Source organism: Oncorhynchus mykiss, chromosome 17 (assembly GCF_013265735.2).
Source record: "Oncorhynchus mykiss isolate Arlee chromosome 17, USDA_OmykA_1.1, whole genome shotgun sequence".
Classification (NCBI taxonomy): domain Eukaryota; kingdom Metazoa; phylum Chordata; class Actinopteri; order Salmoniformes; family Salmonidae; genus Oncorhynchus; species Oncorhynchus mykiss.
The window spans coordinates 35,775,295-35,798,170 of NC_048581.1; the positions used below are offsets into that span (position 1 = coordinate 35,775,295).

The 22,876-nt window shown below is 39.7% G+C and overlaps 2 protein-coding genes across 5 annotated transcripts in view; both read left to right on the top strand.

Annotated features, from left to right (window-relative positions):
• Positions 1-1,201: 1,201 nt before the first annotated feature.
• On the top strand, positions 1,202-18,429 carry LOC100135837 (m-calpain). Its single transcript, NM_001124229.1, is given in 21 exon segments — positions 1,202-1,467; positions 2,022-2,091; positions 5,284-5,402; positions 5,638-5,771; positions 5,925-6,093; positions 6,624-6,707; positions 8,134-8,219; positions 8,305-8,373; positions 9,733-9,893; positions 10,455-10,624; positions 11,095-11,106; positions 12,546-12,757; positions 12,915-12,951; positions 13,232-13,297; positions 13,523-13,580; positions 15,557-15,621; positions 15,922-15,990; positions 16,737-16,815; positions 17,258-17,374; positions 17,840-17,898; positions 18,035-18,429. Coding segments are annotated over 21 exon segments (2,097 nt in total). The 5' UTR covers positions 1,202-1,230; the 3' UTR covers positions 18,059-18,429.
• Positions 18,430-19,050: 621 nt separating this feature from the next.
• Positions 19,051-22,876, top strand: part of LOC110493821 (calpain-1 catalytic subunit) — a 29,751-nt gene continuing 25,925 nt past the window's right edge. Inside the window, exons 1-3 of one of the 4 annotated variants that reach the window (XM_036949800.1) lie at positions 19,051-19,364; positions 20,970-20,999; positions 21,713-21,959. In XM_036949800.1, coding sequence (XP_036805695.1) covers positions 21,714-21,959 — 246 coding nt within the window. In that variant the 5' untranslated portion in view covers positions 19,051-19,364; positions 20,970-20,999; position 21,713. Of the gene's footprint in view, positions 19,372-20,969; positions 21,000-21,712; positions 21,960-22,876 lie in introns of all 4 variants that reach the window. The other 3 variants (XM_021568322.2, XM_021568323.2, XM_036949801.1) reach the window with 3 other exon arrangements.

The following is a 22,876-nucleotide window of genomic DNA, read 5'->3' on the forward strand; positions in this document are numbered from 1 at the left end:
TTTGCAGAAGAGGAAGTCTTCCTTAATTGACCCCCCGTAAATGTAACGGACATATACCAGGAGCTGTGCCAAGCCCGCCACGCCTGTTGACTCATCCAGCTGTAATGCATAGAATTCACTGGCTTGTATGCAAAGCAGTAATTGTTTCAAAACATCTCCTGCCATGTCACTGATATGTTGTGAAACAGTGTTGTTTGATGAAGGCATTGCCTGTATAGTTTTTGGGGCGTTTTCCCCCAGCATTGTTCCAGCCATATCTGCAGTAGCAGGAAGAATTAAGTCCTCCACAACAGTATGGGGCTTGCCTGTCCTAGCCACTCAGTAGCTCACCATATAAGACGGTTCTAGCCCCTTCTTATTAATGGTATCTGTTGCTTTTATACACGTCTTACTACTCGGAAGTCGTCTTAATTCTCACTCAAAAAACTCCTGTGGCAAATTTTTCAAATTGGCATGTTTTGTTTCTAAATGTCTGTGCAAGAGTGAAGGTTTCATCGAGTTGTGAGATAGTACTTTAGCACATATAACACACTGTGGCTGAGGAAAGGCACTACTCCCAATATAAGTGAACCCCAAATCAATGTAGTTCTCATCATATTTGCGCCTCTTCGATTGGCTACATATGGACTGTTAGTGGAATTCCCGCTAGAGAGTAAAGGTTAATGTGATTGGATGTTAATTATATGACTATGCTACCTGTATTTGACATTGTGTTGTAATTTCGCTGAACACTAGATGGTTAGATGTCAGTGAAACAAGGCTACTCAGGCAAGAAAAAAAAAACATATAGCCCCATTGGAAAATATAAATGGACTGTTTGAAAATGTGGAGAATGTTTTTTTTAAAATATTTTTAATTTTAAAAAAATATATTAAAAAAATGTGAATACCTGGCCTAGACTATTATTAGTTGACTTTGTTAATGGAAAGGCTAGTAGTGTTGGCTACACTACAAAGAACGTTCAATTCATGTCAAATGCCCAATGAATATTAGAGATGTCTGATTTCTAAAATATGTGTTGTTAATGTGCAATTAAAGATGTGAAAATTGTATGGAGATGTTCAATTGAGCTCTTTCTTTTCCCCGTAAGAGATGTTGAGAAAACACGCATTAACTTGCGTCTGACAAGCCACGCCTGTAAAAGTTTTGGGCGGAGAGTCACAGCAAAACTTTCCATTAACATCTGTAGATTTTTTGGTGATAACGACGTTGTACAGCATCTCACTGATAATGTCTGGAATGGCGTCTAACCTAGCTAAAAAGCGGGCATTGGCTGCAGGGTTTGGCACTAATGCTAATGCGGTGAAATATCTCAATCAGGATTTTGAAGCGCTTAGGGCGCAATGTTTAAATCGAGGAGGGCTATTCTCGGATCCAACTTTCCCAGCCGCACCCGAATCTTTGGGCTTTAATGAACTCGGACCAGGCTCGTACAAAACTAGAGCAGTGCAATGGAAAAGGCCAGGAGTAAGTCTATTTTTTCCACCCATTAATGTTACATGTTTAAGTTTATTTAGAAAGTTTTATTTTAAACATTATAAAATATATGTATTTCCAATTTCCCATCATACTTGCTCCGTTCATTTTGTTGCTCCGTGCGTTTTAAACTACCCGTGCATCATTTGTCCTATAGCCTATTCTGTGATTATTTTCTAAAATATTAAGTAGAGGGGCTTTTGAATCAAGCTCAACTCATCTGCGTCAATAGTCTACTCGTGCTGCTGAGAAAAGATTTGTCCAACGGAGGCCAGAATAAAACAAAGCCAAGCGTTGATTTATGCAGTTTAATGATTCTTAAGAATGCTTGTAAAGAATTTGGAATTTGCGACAGCTTGACACTATTGCATATACTATGTAGATTGTGAATTTCTTAATATATAATTTGAAATTGTTACTTGATTTATCAATTTCTCCTTTGCTTTTACATTAGATATCCTAAGCATAGAAAATGCTCTTGGCTTTGTTGTTTGTTTTCTGCTCTTGTGGTTAATGCATGGTTAAATGTGACATAATATCCTCAGGAGTTGTGCTCAAGTCCAGAGTTCATTGTTGGAGGAGCCACCAGAACAGACATCTGTCAAGGAGCTCTAGGTAAGTTATGTCACACTCTTATAGGCTCCACTGCAAAGCAATTTTTATTTGAAAAACTGCCTTTGTAAAAAGCCCCCATTGCATCAAAACGCGAGTTGAACTAGTACAGTCCCTACACTCATGGCTTAAAACATTTACATTCTTCATGCACTGCATAAGAGCTCCATGACCTTACTCAGCACTGTTTATTGTAGAGTCCAGTCTTCTGCCAAATAAATAATACAAACCACCTGAAACATATAACTGTGCCTTTTCTAGTATATATTCAGGAAGGGCAATCATCTAAATGGGATAATAAAGTTTTTTGGCCTTGAAAAAATGCAGCTGAAATTTGATATCATCCTCATACCACAGAAAGGGGTTTGGCCATTGTTTGTCACTGGTTTAATCAACGGCACCATATGCTTTTAAGGAGACTGTGCCCAAGTGGGAAGTGAAGACCACACACACACACACACACACACACACACACACACACACACACACACACACACACACACACACACACACACACACACACGTGGGCACACACACAAAGTCTGCCTTTCTCTGTTGTAACTAGTTTGCAGAATTGGAGAATATAATTGTTTGTTTTTCACAGGCTGGCTCACCACTTGTGTGCGTGCCTCTGTAAAACCACACCAGAATTCTAGTTTATCTTTTTTCAAAGCTACCACTGTGAAAACATGCATGCCCGCTAAGCTTTCTTTTTGTAAACTGACAGCTTCAAGGCCAATTTATAATGCTTCTTTTAATCTTGATATGTTCTGAGCGTGTATAACAGACTGTAAGTTGTTTAACTGTTTCAACTTAGTTACCCTGCTGATGTGAAATATTAAGTTAAATTAACTTATATATTAAACATGTTTTCAATCGCATACAAGCATTTTTTAGAACAGTGTTGATTTTCAAAACAGAAAATACATGAATCCATCGCAAATACAATCCTTAAAAGAACATGACTTCCTGCAAAAGGATTAACACAACATACTGACAAAACAGAAAGTTAGTCTGTCTTAAAAAAAATCAATATATTTTCTTTGTAGTCACTTATTGATCAAATTGGAAATTCAACTATCAAGGTGCTATATTATGGCCAATTATTGTCCTTTTATGCGTTTTTCACCAAATAAATTCATATACATCAAGTTAAATATTGTTTCTAATCAAAAAGAAAATGGAAAATAGCATTGTGTGCAGGATATATTAATCGGTATCATCAGAAACCAATTCCATGTATATAATAAGTAGGCTGGTCTACGTATACCTTTGTAGCCTTTCCATCACCAAGCAGACAATCCCCAATAGAAGTAACGAAATGTAAATACAGTGGAGAAACACAACTTATATGATGAATGTATAAGCCTCAACACACACCAAAGAAAAATGCTGTAATAGAAGGTCAAAGTGTTGGAAATGACGACTTAGGACTAAACCAAAGTTACTTAGAAATAACCCAACCTTATTCTCTGCACCTCTGCATGTCCGCAATGTTGTTAAAATATGGAACTGATGGTGATTTAGAATTTTGTGCACTATTATTTACTGATGATGGCTGGCAACAGTGAACACAATCAAACTTATTTATTTTCTGATGAAAATGTGAAATGATTTAGAGAACAAAACACTTAACAGTGAACTTGACACCTAGTGTCATAACACGTTATATGTCATAACAGCTGACATAGCGTGTCGTCTGTCGCAATATGGTCATAACAGTGTCATGACACATATATTTAGACCTGTTGTGACATATGTTGCATTGTTTCATGGCTGGTTATGGCACCTACATAAGAGTGTCAAAACCCACATCACAAGGCAAAACATTCAATTACACCATAGCCTATTTGTCAACAGTAATTATATGTTGTAAACATTTTCTGAAATTGACCATATTGAATTATCATTGTAATTGCGCACACACTGATGTCAAACATGTACCTACCCCAATTCTCTGTTGCTGATGACTGGGATGAATGCAGGAGCAGACTGATGATTGACATAAGGGCATGTACGTAATAGGCCTATCTGGCTTATATGATTCTGACGGTCATAATGCTTCTTGACAGTGTCTTAAAGTGTATTTTCTTAGTCCAAGTAAAGTGACACAGGATGGTCATAGTGCTTCTTGACAGTGTTATAAAGTTTAATAACACGACTTTAAAGAATTCTTTACAACAACAACACAGGACTTAAGAAACACACATCAATTTTCTTGGCAGGGAAAAAAACACATTTGAACGTAGGTGTCATAACCAGCCATAAAATAACGCCATATATGTCACAGCAGGTGTTAATATAAGGGTCATGACAGTGTTATCACCATATTATCACAGGTTATCACAAGTTATGTCAGCTGTTATGACACCTTATGACATGGTTATGACCGTATCATAATGTGTTATGATGCTAGGTGTGAAGTAAAGTGTTACCAAATGTTGTGTTCACTGATTTTTATTTATTTGTATTTATAGTTTTGCAAAAGGGCGTCTAAGATATGCAATCCAGATACAAAGACGAAAAAGTGATCAGAAGTTTGTCAAATTAATTTGGCCATTTGATCATTGTTGTTCTGCTACAGTTACATTTGTCCACAGTTCTGGGGAAAAAAAACGCTTGCACGCGATTGAGAAAAACGTTATAATATAACTAATATTTTGTTACCTAGTTTTGTTCATTGGATTTCCTCAATTGACTTAACTTGACAATTTGACTCAATGGCCTATGTCCTCATAACAAACTTTATGATAGGACCCTAGTATACAAAATTGTTTGTCTCCAGTTAATGGTTCGCCTTACATTGCAAATGTCACAACTGCATCGATAATATAATAGATAACCCAAAATCAACCAGTTACACCACTTAGAACCAGTTATTTTATTGTCAAGTGACTGTTGGCTTTTCGCTTTCTGCTGTTCTCTGGGTGGACTTAACAGATCTGTTTATTGTTCCCTGTCCCCATTGGAAACTACATAACATGAGAGGAGGTTAGCTACAGACATATCCTTCCAGTGTGTTGCCACGTCACAATGCACTCTTGTTTGCATTGGGCAATAGCTTGGTGCACTCACTGCTTGTGGTTAAAATCATAATGCAAGTATTCCCCTAAAGTACACAACCGTAATCTATATAAATAATGCAAATAAACCCAAATATACAAACTTAGATTCTGTTCTTTTTTTTTAATTTAGGTGACTGTTGGCTTTTAGCTGCCATTGCCTCTTTGACACTCAATGAAGATGTCATGGCTAGAGTGGTCCCCGTTGGACAGAGCTTTGGGGAAAGTTACGCTGGCATTTTTCATTTTCAGGTAAAATAAAAGCGAAAAAAGCAAAATAATGTTAGGCTTCTGTTTGTAATCTATGTGTACTCTGTGTACTCACCCAAAATACAAATAGGTAGCTATGTGTACCTTTAATGTAATCAAAAATATGCTACATGTGTTTAACCATTTAAATCCATAGGTTGAAAATACACAAGGTCTAAACTAAATCTAAATTATGGTACGCAATTGTATGTATTAATTTCTGTCCCCCATTACACAGTTTTGGCAGTTTGGGGAGTGGGTGGATGTTGTCATTGATGACAGGCTGCCCACAAAAGATGGAGAGCTGCTGTTTGTTCACTCAGCTGAGGGCTCAGAGTTCTGGAGTGCACTGCTGGAGAAGGCCTACGCCAAGTGAGTCTATATACTTGCGCTGCCTTAATGATTAACTGCCGGTGTAAGAATACAATACTTTCTTTAGGCATTGTAGGGGAAACCATTGTGTGACCTATTTTAAACATGTGTGATTTAGTATTTTTAATTTCAGTCTTTCTGCCTTGCCCACAGGGTGAATGGCTGCTACGAGGCCCTGTCTGGGGGCTCCACCACTGAGGGCTTTGAGGACTTCACTGGGGGCATTGCAGAGAACTACGACCTGAGGAAACCCCCTCCGAACATGTTCCAGATTATTAAGAAGGCAATTGAGTCAGGGGCTCTGCTTGGCTGCTCCATTGACGTAAGGCTCTCGTTTCTGTCCTTTTCACTCTGTTTATTTTAACAGCACAATTATCACCATAGACCGTTAAAATATATATATTTTTAAAATATCATTCAAATATATGTTTAAAATTATCCTTTTGGATAGTGTGTTGGGTATATAGGTTTACTTGCACAGTGTGTGCGTTTAGAAATGGGAAATCAATGTGTGAAGTACGTTACGAGAGGTAGAGTAGAAAGGGGTGAATGTGTAACATAAACAGATCAATCAATCAATCAAGTTATGCAGTTATTTTTTAAACACATTTGTTACAAAGTGCTTAACAATAGTAACCTAGACCTAAGCCAAAATACCTATCAGGGGTGTCAGTGGCAAGGAAAAAAGCATCTTGGTAGGAAGTAACCTGGTCAAGTTGAAGTTCAAAATATACTGAATACAATATTAGCATCTAGGTCTTGTGTAACTATTCAGTTCATAGTTCATTCCAAGTTTTTTCTCACACCCCTACAATTCTTTGGTCTAATCCTAGTTTTCCTGTGTTGGTGCAGATAACCAGCGCCGCTGATTCTGAGGCAGTCACACGACAGAAGCTGGTGAAAGGGCATGCCTACTCCCTAACAGGGGCAGTTGAGGTGAGACCCAAAATGAAAGTAGATGATGTACAGTTGAAGTCGGAAGTTTACATACACCTTAGCCAAATGCATTTAAACACAGTTTTTCACAATTCCTGACATTTAATCCTAGTAAAAATTCCCTGTCTTAGGTCAGAAAGGTTCACCACTTTATTTTAAGAATGTGAAACGTCAAAATAATAGTAGAGAGAATTATTTCTTTCAGCTTTTATTTCTTTCATCACATTCCCAATGAGTCAGAAGTTTACATACACTCAGTTAGTATTTGGTAGCATTGCCTTTAAATTGTTTAACTTGGGTCAAACGCTTCATGTAACCACAATGTAGCCACAAGCTTCCCATAAGTTGGGTGAATTTTGGCCCATTCCTCCTGACAGAGTTGGTGTAACTGAGTCAGGTTTGTAGGCCTCCTTGTTCGCACACACTTTTTCAGTTCTGCCCACAAATTTTCTATAGGATTGAGGTCAGGGCTTTGTGATGGCCACTCCAATACTTTGACTTTGTTGTCCTTAAGCCATTTGGCCACAACTTTGGAAGTGTGCCAGGGGTCATTGTCCATTTGGAAGACCCATTTGCGACCAAGCTTTAACTTCCTGACTGATGTCTTGAGATGTTGCTTCAATATATCCACATAATTTTCCTACCCCATGATGCCATCTATTTTCTGAAGGGCACCAGTCCCTCCTGCAGCAAAGTGCCCCCACAACATGATGCTGCCACCCCAGTGCTTCACGGTTGGGATGGTGTTCTTCGACTTGCAAGCCTCCCCCTTTTTCCTCCAAACATAACGATGGTCATTATGGCCAAACAGTTCTATCAGACCAGAAGACATTTCTCCAAAAAGTATGATCTTTGTCCCCATGTGCAGTTGCAAACCGTAGTCTGGCTTTTTTTATGGCGGTTTTTGGAGCAGTGGCTTCTCCCTTGCTGAGCGGCCTTTCAGGTTATGTTGATATAGGACTCGTTTTACTGTGGATATAGATACTTTTGTACCTGTTTCCTCCAGCATCTTCACAAGGTTCTTTGCTGTTCTTCTGGGATTGATTTGCACTTTTCACACCAACGTACATTCATCTCTAGGAGACAGAACACGTCCCCTTTCTGAGCGGTATGACGGCTGCGTGGTCCCATGGTGTTTATACTTGCATACTATTGTTTGTACAGATGACTCCAACCTAAGTGTATGTAAACTTCCGACAACTGTAGATATGTGGAATTTTTTAACATTTTGGTCAAAAAAATAAATAAATGATAAATTACTACATTCTTCTAACTATAAACATTCTCGTTATGCCATAAGGGCAACTTAATGTAATGTGTCACCCAACTGATAATGACTGTGAAGACGCAATCATTCCCCCACCCACATGATCCCAATTGATGGTCCATGAGGGTACTTAAGTGTAAGTTGTGCATGTGTTTTTAGGTGACCTATCGTGGCCGTAAGGAGAAGCTGATCAGGATACGTAACCCTTGGGGTCAAGTGGAGTGGACAGGGGCTTGGAGTGACAGGTGTGCCTTTATCAGAACAATAGCTCAGAGAAATGAAGGTTCCTTGTACCTTATATGACCTTTCACTGCTTTGCCCTCCTTCCAGCTCCTCAGAGTGGAACTCCGTTGATGATTCAGAGCGCCAGAACGTCAAAGCTGATGATGGAGAATTCTGGTACAACAATTTTAGTTATTTAGAGTTGATAACCTTGTGTCTAATACTAAGAAATATGGGTAACACATTGAGCTACGTATCTTACGCCAAGTTACAAACTTTTCAATAATGTGTGTTATGAGGTGATTAATACTAGTTTAGATAACCTTGTCCTTTTAATGCTTATTGTTGAAGAGTTTCCAAATAAATCAAGCTGCCAAATTATATTGAGGTTTATGATAAGTTTTGCACATAATGGTTTTGCATTACAAAAATGTTGCCCTTATGTCATGGGCAGGATGTGAACCCTGGTCTCTCACAGGAGAAACCCACAATATTTCCTGTTGGGCCCAGAGTGACATTGATTTTGAAGTCGCTTGCACGCGGGGATACCCCATTACGAGACTATGAGCCGGACTCATGTCCGCTACACTTAGGCCAACATTTCTAGATGTAGCCAAAGCCTTGAACCCTGTTAGTTAAAATGTTTTACCTGTAGTCAAAGCATTAATAAACCTGTTAGGCTAAAATTGCTAGCTGTAGCCTTAAGACATATGTTATGTTATATGCATTCGCTTAACAGTAACTATTGTGCCAGACAGTGGTGAAAAAAGTACCCAGTTGTCATACTTGAGTAAAAGTAAAGATATCTTGATAGAAAATTAATCAAGTTAAAGTGAGTCACCCAGTAAAATACTACTTGAGTAAAAGTCTAAAAGTATTTGGGTTTAAATATACTTAGCCAGGGCACACTCCATCACTCAGACATCATTTACAAACTAAGCATGTGTGTTTAGTGAGTCTACCAGATCAGAGGCAGTAGGGATGACCAGGGAATTTATCTTAGTAAGTGCTTGAATTTGACAATTTTCCCATCCTGCTAAGCATTCAAAATGTAATGAGTACTTTTGGATGTCAGGGAAAATGTATGGAGTAAAAAGTACATACTTTTCTTCAGGAATGTAGTGAAGTAAAAGTAAAAAAATATAAGTATTAAAGTACAGATACCCATAAAAGCTACTTAAGTAGTACTTTAAAGTATTTTTACTTAAATACTTTACACCACTGGTGCCAGAAGATGTTTTATGTTATGACCAATGAAAGGTGCATTCTGTAATTTCCAGTCAAAAGTGCTGCCCCTGTTTTTGTTTCTAAACTGAAGGGTGGATCGTAGCAAATGTAATTTTTTTGTTAGTGTTTCTGTTTTGTTTTTTTCAGTTTTATCTTTTAGTTAAGCTTCTTGCCCAAATGTGTTTATAGTACCTGAAATGAAAATTAAATGAAAGTTACAAAATGCATTTACCTTTAAAGTGGATCTGTCCCCTTTAATCTATCAACTGGTATCAGCTAAGTATTCCACCCATTCTTGCCCATGTGCAGGATGTCATTTACAGAGTTCCTGCGGCATTACTCTCGCATAGAGATTTGCACTCTGACCCCAGATACACTAACGGATGACTCTGTGAAGCACTGGAGTGTGTGTAACTATGATGGTAGCTGGAGGAAGGGTTCTACTGCTGGGGGGTGCAGGAACCACGCCTGTGAGTACAATTGCTGAAGTATTCAAAAGTGACCATATTCGTCTCTCTCTACTTTCACATTCACTTAGAGAGCAGAGAACCATTCATTTCAATGGAACCTATTTGATATGCATCAATAGTGCAAAAGCCAGTACAAAAGCTGGAATTATATTGAACTCATAGAAATGTTTACGCAGTGTTTTTGTTTACAAAACAACTGCCTGTGTACAGTGCTTGTTCAGTGGTGTCAGTGGTAGTTGTTACAAATGCTGTACACAACATTGTATTGAATATTAGCACAACATTCCAAGGATATTTGAAAGTAGACTATAAATAGCACTTTGTTTGTGAAATTATATAATGCTATTGTTTGTTTATAACCTAAATAAAAATGAATAATGGGATTGTTAGCTAATACTAGCTGGGAATGTCCTTGGTTTTCTGGGTGTACAGTTACTCTGTCTTGTGCTTGTATTCAACCTCATTCAGCGTAACACTCCTCAAACAAAACACTTTCCAAGTAAACTCACACTATTTCATGCTTTAAAAAAGTATATTCCATGACCTCCCTCCCAACTCCAGACACCTTCTGGATGAACCCCCAGTTTGTGATCAGGCTGGATGAGGAGGACGATGACCCTGATGATAACGAGGTGGGCTGCAGCTTCGTGGTGGGCCTGATCCAGAAGAACCGGCGCCGGCTGAGGAAAGTAGGCGAAGACATGCACACCATTGGCTTCGCCATCTATGAGGTGAGGAAGGTCTTTCTCAACCCCCTGCGGTGTGGCTTGAGGAAGGGGGGTAGGTTCTAGTGGGCAAAGCAGTTTCACTAAAAGTTCCACATACTCCATACTCCTCGTACAAGTTGAACTAGATAGTGTTCAAGGTGTTTAAGTCACAATTAAAAGGCATCTGACATGCTCTGTTGACATTAGCAAATGCATTTCAATGCTTTGTTTTGTTTTTGGCATTTATATATTTGAATGTATATATTTGGATAACTGTTTATTTCGATGCTGTAATTTTTTAACTGACTGAAAATATCTGTTATTAATTCAGGATTTCATTGTCATTATGAGATGATACTAAGACTATATAAGGGGGTCATACATGCTTATCAGAAGTTTTATAATGATTATAACTGCATCACAATAACAGATATTGGCAGAAAACGAATTTGTTGATATGAGGTGAAAATATAGTGATTTTTCTTTTGTTTCAGGTTCCATCACAGGTGAGGGATTAACCAAAGAGACCTTGCAGTGTGTAAGGACCAATAGTCAACAAAGGTCTGCTACATATGTTTACATATGTTACAGTTATCTCATTTAATTGTATTCTGTACCAGGGGTTGGAACTGGTTCAGGGAACAGAACCAAAATCTGGAAAATAATTGTAAAAAATTTAGGAACAGAACCAGAACTGAGAATGAAAGTGATCTCTACTGTTCCGGAACAGAACTGTTATTTTAAAAACATGGGAACCGGTTAATAACGTTATTTTACGTTCCAGGCATTTTTTTCCAGTCCCACAAAAAAATGCAAAGCCCTCACTGTCACTCAGAAACGTATTCCAGTGTCTGCTTGCCAGCTGAAAATCTTTGCCAGTGTGTGTGTAGGCTTCCTGCCCCTCCCCCTCCCGCCGAAGCATGCATAGTCTACTGTGGCTGATGAATTTACAGGCATGATTCCGAAATTAGGGATAGAGATTTTTTATTCGAGAACAATAGATTTACTTTTTCAATGCTAGTTAAGGAAACTACAGTTATCACGTTTCCCATTGGATTTATTAACTACAAAAAGGTAAGATGTGTTTTTATTTCAATTCTAGTGCCACTCTGCACACACTTCGGTGGTTAGAGTGTTGGACTTGTAACCGAAAGGTTGCAAGATCGAATCCCCGAGCTGACAAGGTAACAACAAGGCAGTTAACCCACTGAACAAGGCAGTTAACCCACTGTTCCTAGAAACTTCAATGAAAATAAGAATTTATTCTTAACTGACTTGCCTAGTTAAATGAAGGTAAAAAATAATAATAAGCTTGTTAGCTAGCTCTGGTCTAGCTCTTGAAAACTCTAGGTGGCATTATGTGTGGAACTGATGGAATGAGAATTATGATCAAGGTGATCATGGTAAAATGTTAGTTAAGCCAACTCAAAGACATTCAAAGTTCCTTCATAGAAGCTGCTCCTCCGTAGGTAAAGTTTTGTAGGCCTAATTCAGATAATGCACGTTATAATAACAAGATGCCTAGCGCTTCATGCCTAGCACTCTCCTCACCCGCATCATTTCAGTCGCATGTCGCACCCTGCATTAGTTACACTTGCCTGTCCAATGCATCTACATAGCTTGCCCGCTCCATAGCGAGCTGCTCTATCCATTGGTAAAATTATGTAATGTCGAGCTAAATGTAAAAAAATATGCTGATTTCAGAGGTTGAAAAGGAAACAATATAAATTGCTTTTTGGTTCAAACCGGTTTAGAATATTATTTTGCTTTTCGGAACAGTGGAACGGGACGAAAAAAATATTGGTTCTGTTCAGAATGAAACAATTAGAAAATAATTTTGGTTCCAACCCCTGTTACTTTAAATAACCTTTAGGAATGCCTTTTATTTGTTTGTTTCTTAAAATACACCCTGCATCTTTCCGTGATTGGTTCGTTCTCCTGTCAGTTTCATGGTCAGAGGGAGGTTCACCTGGACAAGAATTATTTCCTGACACATGCTCAAAAGGCCCGGTCTGAGACCTTCGTCAACCTTCGGGAGGTTAGCACCCGCTTCAAAATGCCCCCCGGGGAGTACCTCATTGTGCCCTCCACCTTCGAGCCGCACCTAAATGGTGACTTCTGCATCCGTGTTTTCTCAGAGAAGCAGACTGAGACTCGGTAATGCTCTCACCTTTGCTCAGGTTTCATACATTTTCAGGGCCAAGTGATAAAATGACTCCTGCACACACAATGACCTCTGACATACAGTATAATGTGTTGGTAGTCTGACTTGTTACTGCCTGATGTCAACTTTTTTTTATGTTGTGCTATTTAGACCATGTGACGATCCTGTCAAGGCAGACTTAGATGATGTGAGTAGTGCACAGAATGTTTTGGTTTCATTTTATTTTATGCTATTGTTTCCTCTAGTATTTACTAGGAAATTGGGTAGTAACAATGCTTAAGGTACTTTCTGATACTTAAGACAATTGATAACTAACCGTGCCTAATAGTCCTTGTTTAGAAGAATCCCAAAGAAACAAACATGTGATTTCAACTCAGGTTTCTTGGTTTATTGTGAGTATTGCTCTCATATCTTTACATGTATAAACATTCCAATTATGTTCTAATATCAACTATTTTATTTTTTAGGAGACTGTATCTGATGCTGAAGTCGACGCAGGATTTAGAGGCTTGTTTACAAAGCTTGCAGGAGATGTACATTCATTTTTACACATCATTCTTTTGACACTTTTATCAGTGCATTACAACCTCCTAACCACCTCATCCACTTACAAAGGATGTTAAAGAGGGTGAACCTAAACAACATTCACCTGGAAAAGGATTCTCTTTGCGGTTCTTGGGAGTTCTGATTTCTATAGTATTCAAAATTGTGTAAAAAAAAAACATTTTGTATTTTATATGTATTGTTTATTTATTCAGGACATGGAGATCTCTGCAGCAGAGCTGAAAACCATCATGAATAAGATTGTCTCCAAACGTAAGTAAAAGTTTTGTTTTGTGGATCTGAGGCAGATGCAAATTAAATCAAATCAAAGTTTATTTGTCACGTGCGCCGAACAAAACAGGTGTAGATCTTACTGTGAAATGCTTACTTACAGTTTCTAACCAATAGTGCGAAAAGTAGGTATGTGTGTGTGTGTGTGTGTGTGTGTGTGTGTGTGTGTGTGTGTGTGTGTGTGTGTGTGTGTGTGTGTGTGTGTAGGTAAGTAAAGAAATAAAACAACAGTAAAAAGACATTTGAAAATAACAGTAGCAAGGCTATATACAGACACCGGTTAGTCAGGCTTATTGAGGTAGTATGTACATGTAGGTATGGTTAAAGTGACTATGCATATATGATGAACAGAGAGTAGCAGTAGCGTAAAAAGGGGAGTTTGTGGGTGGTGGGACACAATGCAGATAACCCGGTTAGCCAATGTGCGGGAGCACTGGTTGGTCAGGCCAATTGAGGTAGTATGTACATGAATGTAGAATTAAAGTGACTATGCATATAAGATAAACAGAGAGTAGCAGCAGTGTAAAAGAGGGGTTGGGGGGCACACAGTGCAAATACTCCGGGTAACCATTTGGTTAGATGTTCCTTTTGTCCAGGTGGGAAAGGGCAGTGTGGAGTGCAATGGAGATTGCATCATCTGTGGATCTGTTTGGGCGGTATGCAAATTGGAGTGGGTCTAGTGTTTCTGGGATAATGGTGTTGATGTGAGCCATGACCAGCCTTTCAAAGCACTTCATGGCTACGGACGTGAGTGTTATAGTTCTGTAGTCAGTTAGGCAGGTTGCCTTTGTGTTCTTGGGCACAGGGACTATGGTGGTCTGCTTGAAACATGTTGGTATTACAGACTCAATCAGGGACATGTTGAAAATGTCAGTGAAGACACCAGCCAGTTGGTCAGCACATGCCCGGAGCACACGTCCTGGTAATCCGTCTGGCCCCGCAGCCTTGTGTATGTTGATCTGTTTAAAGGTCTTACTCACGTCGGCTACGGAGAGCGTGATCACACAGTCGTTCGGAACAGCTGATGCTCCCATGCATGCCCCAGTGTTGCTTGCCTTGAAACAAGCATAGAATTTATTTAGCTCGTCTGGTAGGCTCATGTCACTGGGCAGCTCGCGGCTCTGCTTCCCTTTGTAGTCTGTATTAATTTGCAAGCCCTGCCACATCCGACAAGCGTTGGAGACGGTGTAGTATGATTCAATCTTAGCCATGTATTGACGCTTTGCCTGTTTGATGGTTCGTTGCAGGGCATAGGGGTATTTCTTGTAAGCTTCCGGGTTAGAGTCCCGCACCCTGAAAGTGGCAGCTCTACCCTTTAGCTCAGTGCAAATGTTGCCTGTAATCCAGGCAACAGTGTTGGATACGCAGTGCTGGATAGCCCATTGTACAAGTGATTTCACCCGCCCTAAGATCTAGTCAACTGTTGCTCACTCCGGTTACACGGTTGACTTGAGTGACAAGGTGTTGTTGGGACCATTGGATCGTCCAAGGATTGCTGTTCAGGGTTATTCTCTGTTACTCCTACTACCTAGAAAGCACACAGCTTCAGATGGACCTGAAGGCTATTCCAGAAAGATAAATAAAGCAAATGCAAGCTTTTATTATGTAGGTTACACTCATTGATGCCCTAGTACAAATGTATCAGTGCAACAAACAACTAGCAAATTCATCCACATTTTGTCTGTCACTGTGTCACATGTTGGAAGAGTGACATGATTCTTGGAAGAGGTAGGACATTTGATTTGATTGGTTGAGAACTTGTGAATGTAGCCACAAATTCAGGATAGAGTTGAGTTATCCTTTTTTGTGGATGATTCGTTGCCATCGTTTCAGCTCTCTCTGGCGCAGAACATTCTATCTAGAGCAGCGTTGATTCAAGATCTGACAAATTTGCTGGCTAACTCATTAATCTCCCTTTTCTGGAACATCCCTCAATAGTCCTTTTTATTGTTTTGCAGGAACTGACATCAAAACAGATGGCTTCAGTCTTGAAACCTGTAGAATCATGGTCAACCTCATGGATGTATCCTTTCTTTCTGTCAGTATTCCCAGACTAAATGTGGTTTCCATATGTTTGTTGTGTTTGATACCGTTCAATTTATTAAATTCCAGCCATTACAATGAGCCCGTCCACCTATAGCTCCTCCCACCAGTCTCCTCTGTTCTATACTATAGTATGTCAATCTCCTAACTTATATCACATTAAGTAAAGCAGTGTTTTCATCTGCTGGCCAGTGGTACAAATTTGCTTAAGTTCCATGTTAAACCAATTATACGATATGGTGTGCTCGTACTGAAAGTTTGAATCTTAACTCTACAGCAGGACAGTGGGAATGGAAAATTGGGCCTTGGGGAATTCGCTACTCTGTGGAAGAAAGTGCAGAAATACCTGGTAAGATATGTGTCGAGAAGGGTTTGAATTTGTACCCCGAAGATATGTGTCGAGAAGGGTTTGAATTTCTACCCCGAAGTGGGTGCCCTGATTGCAATTTTCTATTGGTAGTTCCTGGCAATTTCTCCAACAGGTGTCACAGGTATGACATAACATGCTCAACCAAAAACAATGATGAGATGCATATCTGAGATTAGTTACACAAAGAAAAGAGGAGGGTCTTGACCTCTGTAATACTCTCATATTTATTACAAATAGAAGGCCATCGTTTCGGCGGTAGGTAGCCGAGCGGTTAGAAAGGCGAGCCAGCAACTGTAGGATTGTCAGTTCCAATCCCGGGTCTGATGGAAGAAATCTGTTGGGAAGTGAGTTGGCAACCCGAAGGTATCCTATATGCCAATGTGTGCCCTTGGGCAAGGCACTTAAAAACAACAGCTATCTGGGCACCCCGTGTGGCAGCCCCCCCCTGCATCTCCACCTGTATGTGAGTGAATGTGTGCTCTCGGAGGGGTTGGGTTTTAAGCAGAAGTCAAACAAACCAACTAAATACTACTTAGAAATAATGGTCAATGTATACAATCACACATTACATTTAAGTTGGAAATAGTGGATGTAGTACTTACCCATGCTGATAATGTGGAGCATGCTATGTTTTACCTGGCAGCAGTGCAGAAGACGTCATTGTTATTATGAGCATATATAACAAAAAAATATTTAATTGGGTAACGTGCCGTTTGTTCCTACAGGGTATCTATAAGAAGAATGACATGGACAATTCAGGCACCATGAGTACTCCAGAGATGCGTATGGCCCTGAAAGAAGCAGGCGAGTCTCTTGGCATTTTCTGATCCTGTGACTACTTTTTAATTGAGCCTATCTTTTTGGCTTCCTTGGAGATGTCGCTGATCTGACAGATATGGGTTGGTGAAAGTGTTCACGCTTAAGTAGAAGTAGATAGGGGAAAGGACAACTATCAATGGTGTTGTAATGAGGCACCCGATTTGGAAAAGGACTGGTGCTCGTAACCATAGCGTTCAAATTCCAGAAATTGAGCCGTTGAGCAAGGCCTAAACTGATTGGTCTTCGAAGTGAATAATGTATGTGCATAACAGACTAAAAACCCATTGAAGCAGTTTGGAGTAAGGGGAATTGAGCTGAACTGAAGGTGTTTGCAACAGAAAGAAACTCTTAGGTACACAGGCTGTCATTGCACTCAATGCTTCACTGCTCAGTTTCTAACAAGGAAACGCTTCTTTTCCTTCCTCAGGCTTCACTTTGAACAATGGCATTTATCAGATCCTCGTGGCTCGCTACGCTGAGCCAGACATGACCATCGACTTTGATAACTTTGTGGCCTGCCTTATGCGTCTGGATATGATGTTCAGTGAGTATAGTTGGCTTTCTCAAAATCCCAAACCATAAAGATTTCCTGTTGTTCAATAGTCATCATTTCAGTTAACGATATAGTCATTTATTCTTGAGGGATTTAACTTACAGTTGCTTTATCTGTCTTACCGTATCATAACCCAAAGCCTGTAGTTTCACTCCAAACAATGTCGTTTGTTCTCTTCCAGACTAAGTGGCTGTTTGGGCTGAAACACAAACTTCAGTTTGTAGTCATTTTAAAACTAATGAAGAAACAGTGTTTAAAAACTTTTCAATTATATAAAATCTAGCTAATCTAACACCAGGCACTGATTTCATAGTTTGAGCTGTAACCTGTGTGTTTTTTTTTTACTGTAAACAATGGATAACTACTCTTATTTTATACAGGAGTCTTTATGAAGATTGATGCTCATGACAGTTTTTTTTACTGTAAACAATGGATAACTACTCTTATTTTATACAGGAGTCTTTATGAAGATTGATGCTCATGACAGTGGCTCCATTGAGCTCGACTTCCATCAGGTCAGTGAATGAATTATTCAAAGAAACAAGGATGGCTGCTCAGACTTGAATATGATGGATATGGTACTGCAGATAGCTTGGATTCACATCACAGGTAGGCCTAATGCAATATGATGGTCTGTTCTTTTTGTTACAGTGGCTAACATTTACGATGATCTAGAAGACCCCTGTTCATTCCGAAGAAAAATGTGCAAGTTAAAAAAACAAGTATTAAATTCATTATTTAATGGAATTTTTTAGATTTTTATGTCACATTTTTGTATGTATTTTATTCACTGCTGCATGATATTGTGTATTCGGTTAGACATTACTAGCTGTGGTATGGTATTACTGTGGTAGATTTCATGTGAATGTCATTCTGTAAGAGGAACAAGGATATATTTGTTCGCAAACCACTGCAATCTGTTTACTTTTTGTATTAGAAAATATGCCTTGTAGAGATTGTGAAATTGCTTTTTATTTTGGCCTGTTTTATGGAATGTCCACATGGAATTCCATGCAATGCTCAAATAAAGATTTCTTATATTCTAATAATGTTAACAGTCGGAAATGAATCCATCGGCTATATGTAGGCTTTTAGGTTATAAACCAACGGTCTACGACTGTCTATAGGCCTATACGGCCTATGATGCCCAGTTGCGCACCAACTATACACGGATCTTGGCCCTTCAATAATACGCTAAATACGATTGGGTGGAAAAGATTGGCTTGGTTGATTCATTTATGCTGAGCCGCGGGGCACCGCACATAGGCACTATACTAGGCACTATACGTCATCGGGCGAAAAGGAGGCGCTCCTTTCTCAAACCAAACAGTAATCTGCCTCGCTCGGTCATTTTGGCATCAAGGCAGCATGGTGCATCGTCCAGAAACACATCTCTTTTCCATAAAATAAATGTTTGAATTTTCTATCTATTTTTCATTAGGAAAGCAGATAATGCGTTTTTATCTAACGCAATCCCTTTTGCATGGGAAAGCACAGAATCTTAGCTTCATTGCGTCACTTTTGTTTTGAACTGCATCACATCCGGCGGTGATTGGGAGTCCCATAGGGCGGCGCACAATTGGCCCAGCGTTGTCCTGGTTTGGCCGTAATTGTAAATAATAATTTGTTATTAACTGACTTTCCGAGTTAAATAAAGGTTAAATAAAAAATGAACCAACTTCGCCGTGGGCTTTGAACGGGACTCCTGGCTCACGCCCGGGAGGCAGTCCTGTTCCAAATCGAATGCAATCCACTTTTAGCCGTCGCAAAACACGCCTGTCCGGGCGGGATTAATCGAACCCCCTCATTTTGATGCTGCTAAACCCCTCCCACCGGAATGGGCTGGGCAAGACACTGCAGTAACAACACTGATTGCATCTTTGTTCTGGCCTTCACTCATATGACATGATAGATATATTTACACATATCGGTTAACAGAGACACTGAACGTCACCTCGGAAAGTGTCTAAAAAGATTCCGGGTCAGTGGTAAGTTATGTCTGATCTATGATTTGGAATGCAAGATGCATGTCTCTATGTGATTGTTTTATTGAATTGGGACTAATTACCGAAATTAAATGCGCTGAAACTCAGCATAACAGCATATATTGCATGTTACCATGCTTCATTGCAATGGTAATCTATGTGAAGCATGTCCAGTCATGGAAATTAGTTTTGCGGGTTTGGATGATGCAATATGATGTGATGAACTGCTCAGTATCAGCTGATTCCTCCAAACATGGCAGGCGACTCTCTTCTTTGAGAGACGTTATCCTTGATCCTTGATATGATTTCTAAAACAAAATAAATTCTCTCTGAAAGGCTCCATTACTGTCATACACCCTTCATGGTCAACACTTGACATGCTGCTCTGTGGCATTTTATTTATACAACTATAAAAAGATCATGAGCTCATTTGATCCATTGAAAACAACATGAACAAATGTGATATGCACAGGGATTATTGCAGAAAGTTAAGTAGTCTACAGGCCTATACTTTAAATGACTCGCAACCATGTAGATTGTGGTTCAATGAATTGTAATAAGGAGGCTAACACAGTGTTATTGAGGGTTTATTTTAAAGGTGATGCAGCTTTCTGGAAGGGGTGTGAACCTGACTAGACTGAAATCAATACTCAAAGCAACAATTTGATCAGTTTGATGCAGGCTTACAGCATAGGCTGTTGGATTTATCCAAGAATATGAAATGATCATTCAACGTTTTCTTGATGACCATGAAATGAACAAGAAATGCACATTTAATTCCACATAGTTAACTATAGTGTTGGCAGGCAAATTGGCGTTAGTTCCAATGGACTTGCCACAAGCATTTCAGTTTCAATCAACAGTATTGATTCAAATGTATTGTTGCAGCCTTGTTTATTGATATATCAACCCAAACAAATGCCTTGTTAGACTTTCTTTCTGGTTACTATGTAAAATGTATATATGAAGTATACCCCATAAAAATGTATTTTATTGGTAATAGAAGAAGACGAGGGCTGTTTATTGTATGAGTGCAAAAACAAAAGGGGATTCCAACTGTTTGAAAATTGAGCATCACTACCAGTTTATTGAAGTGTGTTTGATTTCCACAGCAAGTGTCTTTGGATGGAGGAAGGGAGTCATTGTCTGCAACAATTGAATTCTGTTTTTAGGTCCTACGTTGTCATGTACCATACAGATCTGCTACAACGATCGACTATTGTACCATAAACCTTTTTCGTTATGAGACTCAGTTCAGCGTTCAAAAACAGTTGCTTCTTGTTATAAGTCTGTGATGCTACAGTGCCGCTGTGTTCAAAGCAATCCCCCGTCTAGTCAATTAACCTAGTGAATGACATGACATACTGTACCATCCAGCTCTATAGGTACCCATAAGAGTTCTCTACCAGCTGCTGTCCTTATCAATCTCATGTCAGTGAAATGTACAACACGGACAACGTGGACAACGAACAGTGCTTCTTGCTTGCATGTGTGTATAGCTCACTGCTTTGCTATACTACAGTGAAATTCCAGCTATGTATGCATGTGACTGCGCCTGTGAAGACTGAATCCTAAATTAACTGGACTTTTGTTTTCCCAAGCCTGCTGCCTCCCACACTGAAGGACTGAAGGTACAATAATATATATGTGTGTTCTTGTCATGGTCTGTTCAGTGACTGGAGTCTAATGTACAGATTGGAATTGTAGTCCCTTCTCTAACTTAACCATCAAATAATGTTTTATGCTGCAGTTTCAGTTTTGTGCCTAACAGAATTGCGTTGATGGACACAGGGTGTCCTTCCTCTGTATCCAATTATGTTAGAGCATGATCACCTTTTTTAGGGCAGGCCAGGAAGAATGCCTCTTCAAAGTATTTGAGCATAGTGATTGTTCTACCCTATAACTATCCAGCCATATAAACAAAAATATGTTTTATATGGCTGGATATAAACATACTGAAAGTGTATGATCAATAGTCAAACTGTATCTGCAAAAGGCTATCATCCCACTTATTAATTTACATGAATATACCAGTGGAATTCCAGACAATCCAAACGCCTTTACATTGTGGCACTCAGTTTTACCTATGAAATATTCAGACAGCACTCAGAGAGAGTGTCCTACCCATGGCCACTCTGGGCCCATCACGGCTCCTAGTTCTGATACATTATCTCCATTGTCATGAGTAAAAAGCGTTTACTGATAATGAGCACAGTGTCCCCTCTCATTTGAAACAATGTCCCTCTGCCTGCACGTTTATTCTGTTGGGGCTATTTATATGCTAGCTTCCAGTAACCCACCTCTTAACACACACCCACACACCCTCTTATTTCTTCCATCCCAGCATGTACCCATTCGGAGGGGTCTCTGCGCGCATCCAGAGGGAGAGACTACACGCCGAGGGAATGGGAACCAACGAGCGGGCGCTGAAGTTCCTCAACCAGGACTACGAGGCCTTGAAGCAGGAGTGCCTGGAGAGCGGCTGCCTGTTCGAGGACTCCTGCTTCCCCCCCGAGCCACCCTCCCTGGGCTTCAAAGAGCTGGCCCCCCACTCATCCAAAACCCAGGGCGTGGAGTGGATGAGGCCCACAGTAAGAGACTGATAGGAGTTAGTGTTCCAAATGAATATTGTATTTGAAGCCATACAAGATATACACATACAAATCCCTTGGTTGTATCAGCCCTTTGGGCTCCTGAGTGGCACAGGGGTCTAAGGCACTGCATCTCTGTGCTATAGGCGTCACTAATGACCCTGGTTCGATTCCAGGCTGTATCACAACCGCCGTGTTTGGGAGTCCCATAGGGCCATGCACAATTGGCCAAGCGTCGTCTGGTTTAGGGTTTGGCCGGGGTAGGTCGTCATTGTAAATAAGAATTTGTTCTTAACTGACTTGCCTAGTTAAATAAAGGTTAAATAAAATAAATGCAGATCTCAAGTAAGGATTTGTCCCTAAACTCATAAATGGTATTGCAAATAAGTGTGTAAGCTATTCTTGTGGTGTCTAAATGGCTTTTACTCCAGCCTCTGAATCAAACCCTTGTTCCTGTGTGGTTAGACTGCAGGATGTGCACAGTATGTGCTACTTGCAGACACATGGAACTCTAGATATATTTTGTGCCTGTGCTGAGAATTAAATTGTTATTTTGGCATGGAGAGGCACAATGAATGGCATGTCATGAGAAAAAAAACAGCTGGTCTTTTCAACAAAGAGGGTTAGGGTGTTGAGAGTTAGCTTTTATGGTTAGCATTTCACCAAACCTAAAAAGGTGCTGTTTAAGATGAGTCTCTCATTGTGACTTCTGTGTCCTTACCAGTAATTCCTCGGGAAGTGTTGAACAAACAGTCTAGAGGCCTACATGCCAGACATATCTCCTCCAACAGCTGCTGCTTGTGTATACTAACGAACAGCACAAGCTGCTAAATTATTTAAATAACTTAAGGCTGAGATGGCAGCCTTGCTCTCTCACACTAGCAGCTTTTCACTCCTCAAATCATGCTTTGGTGTCA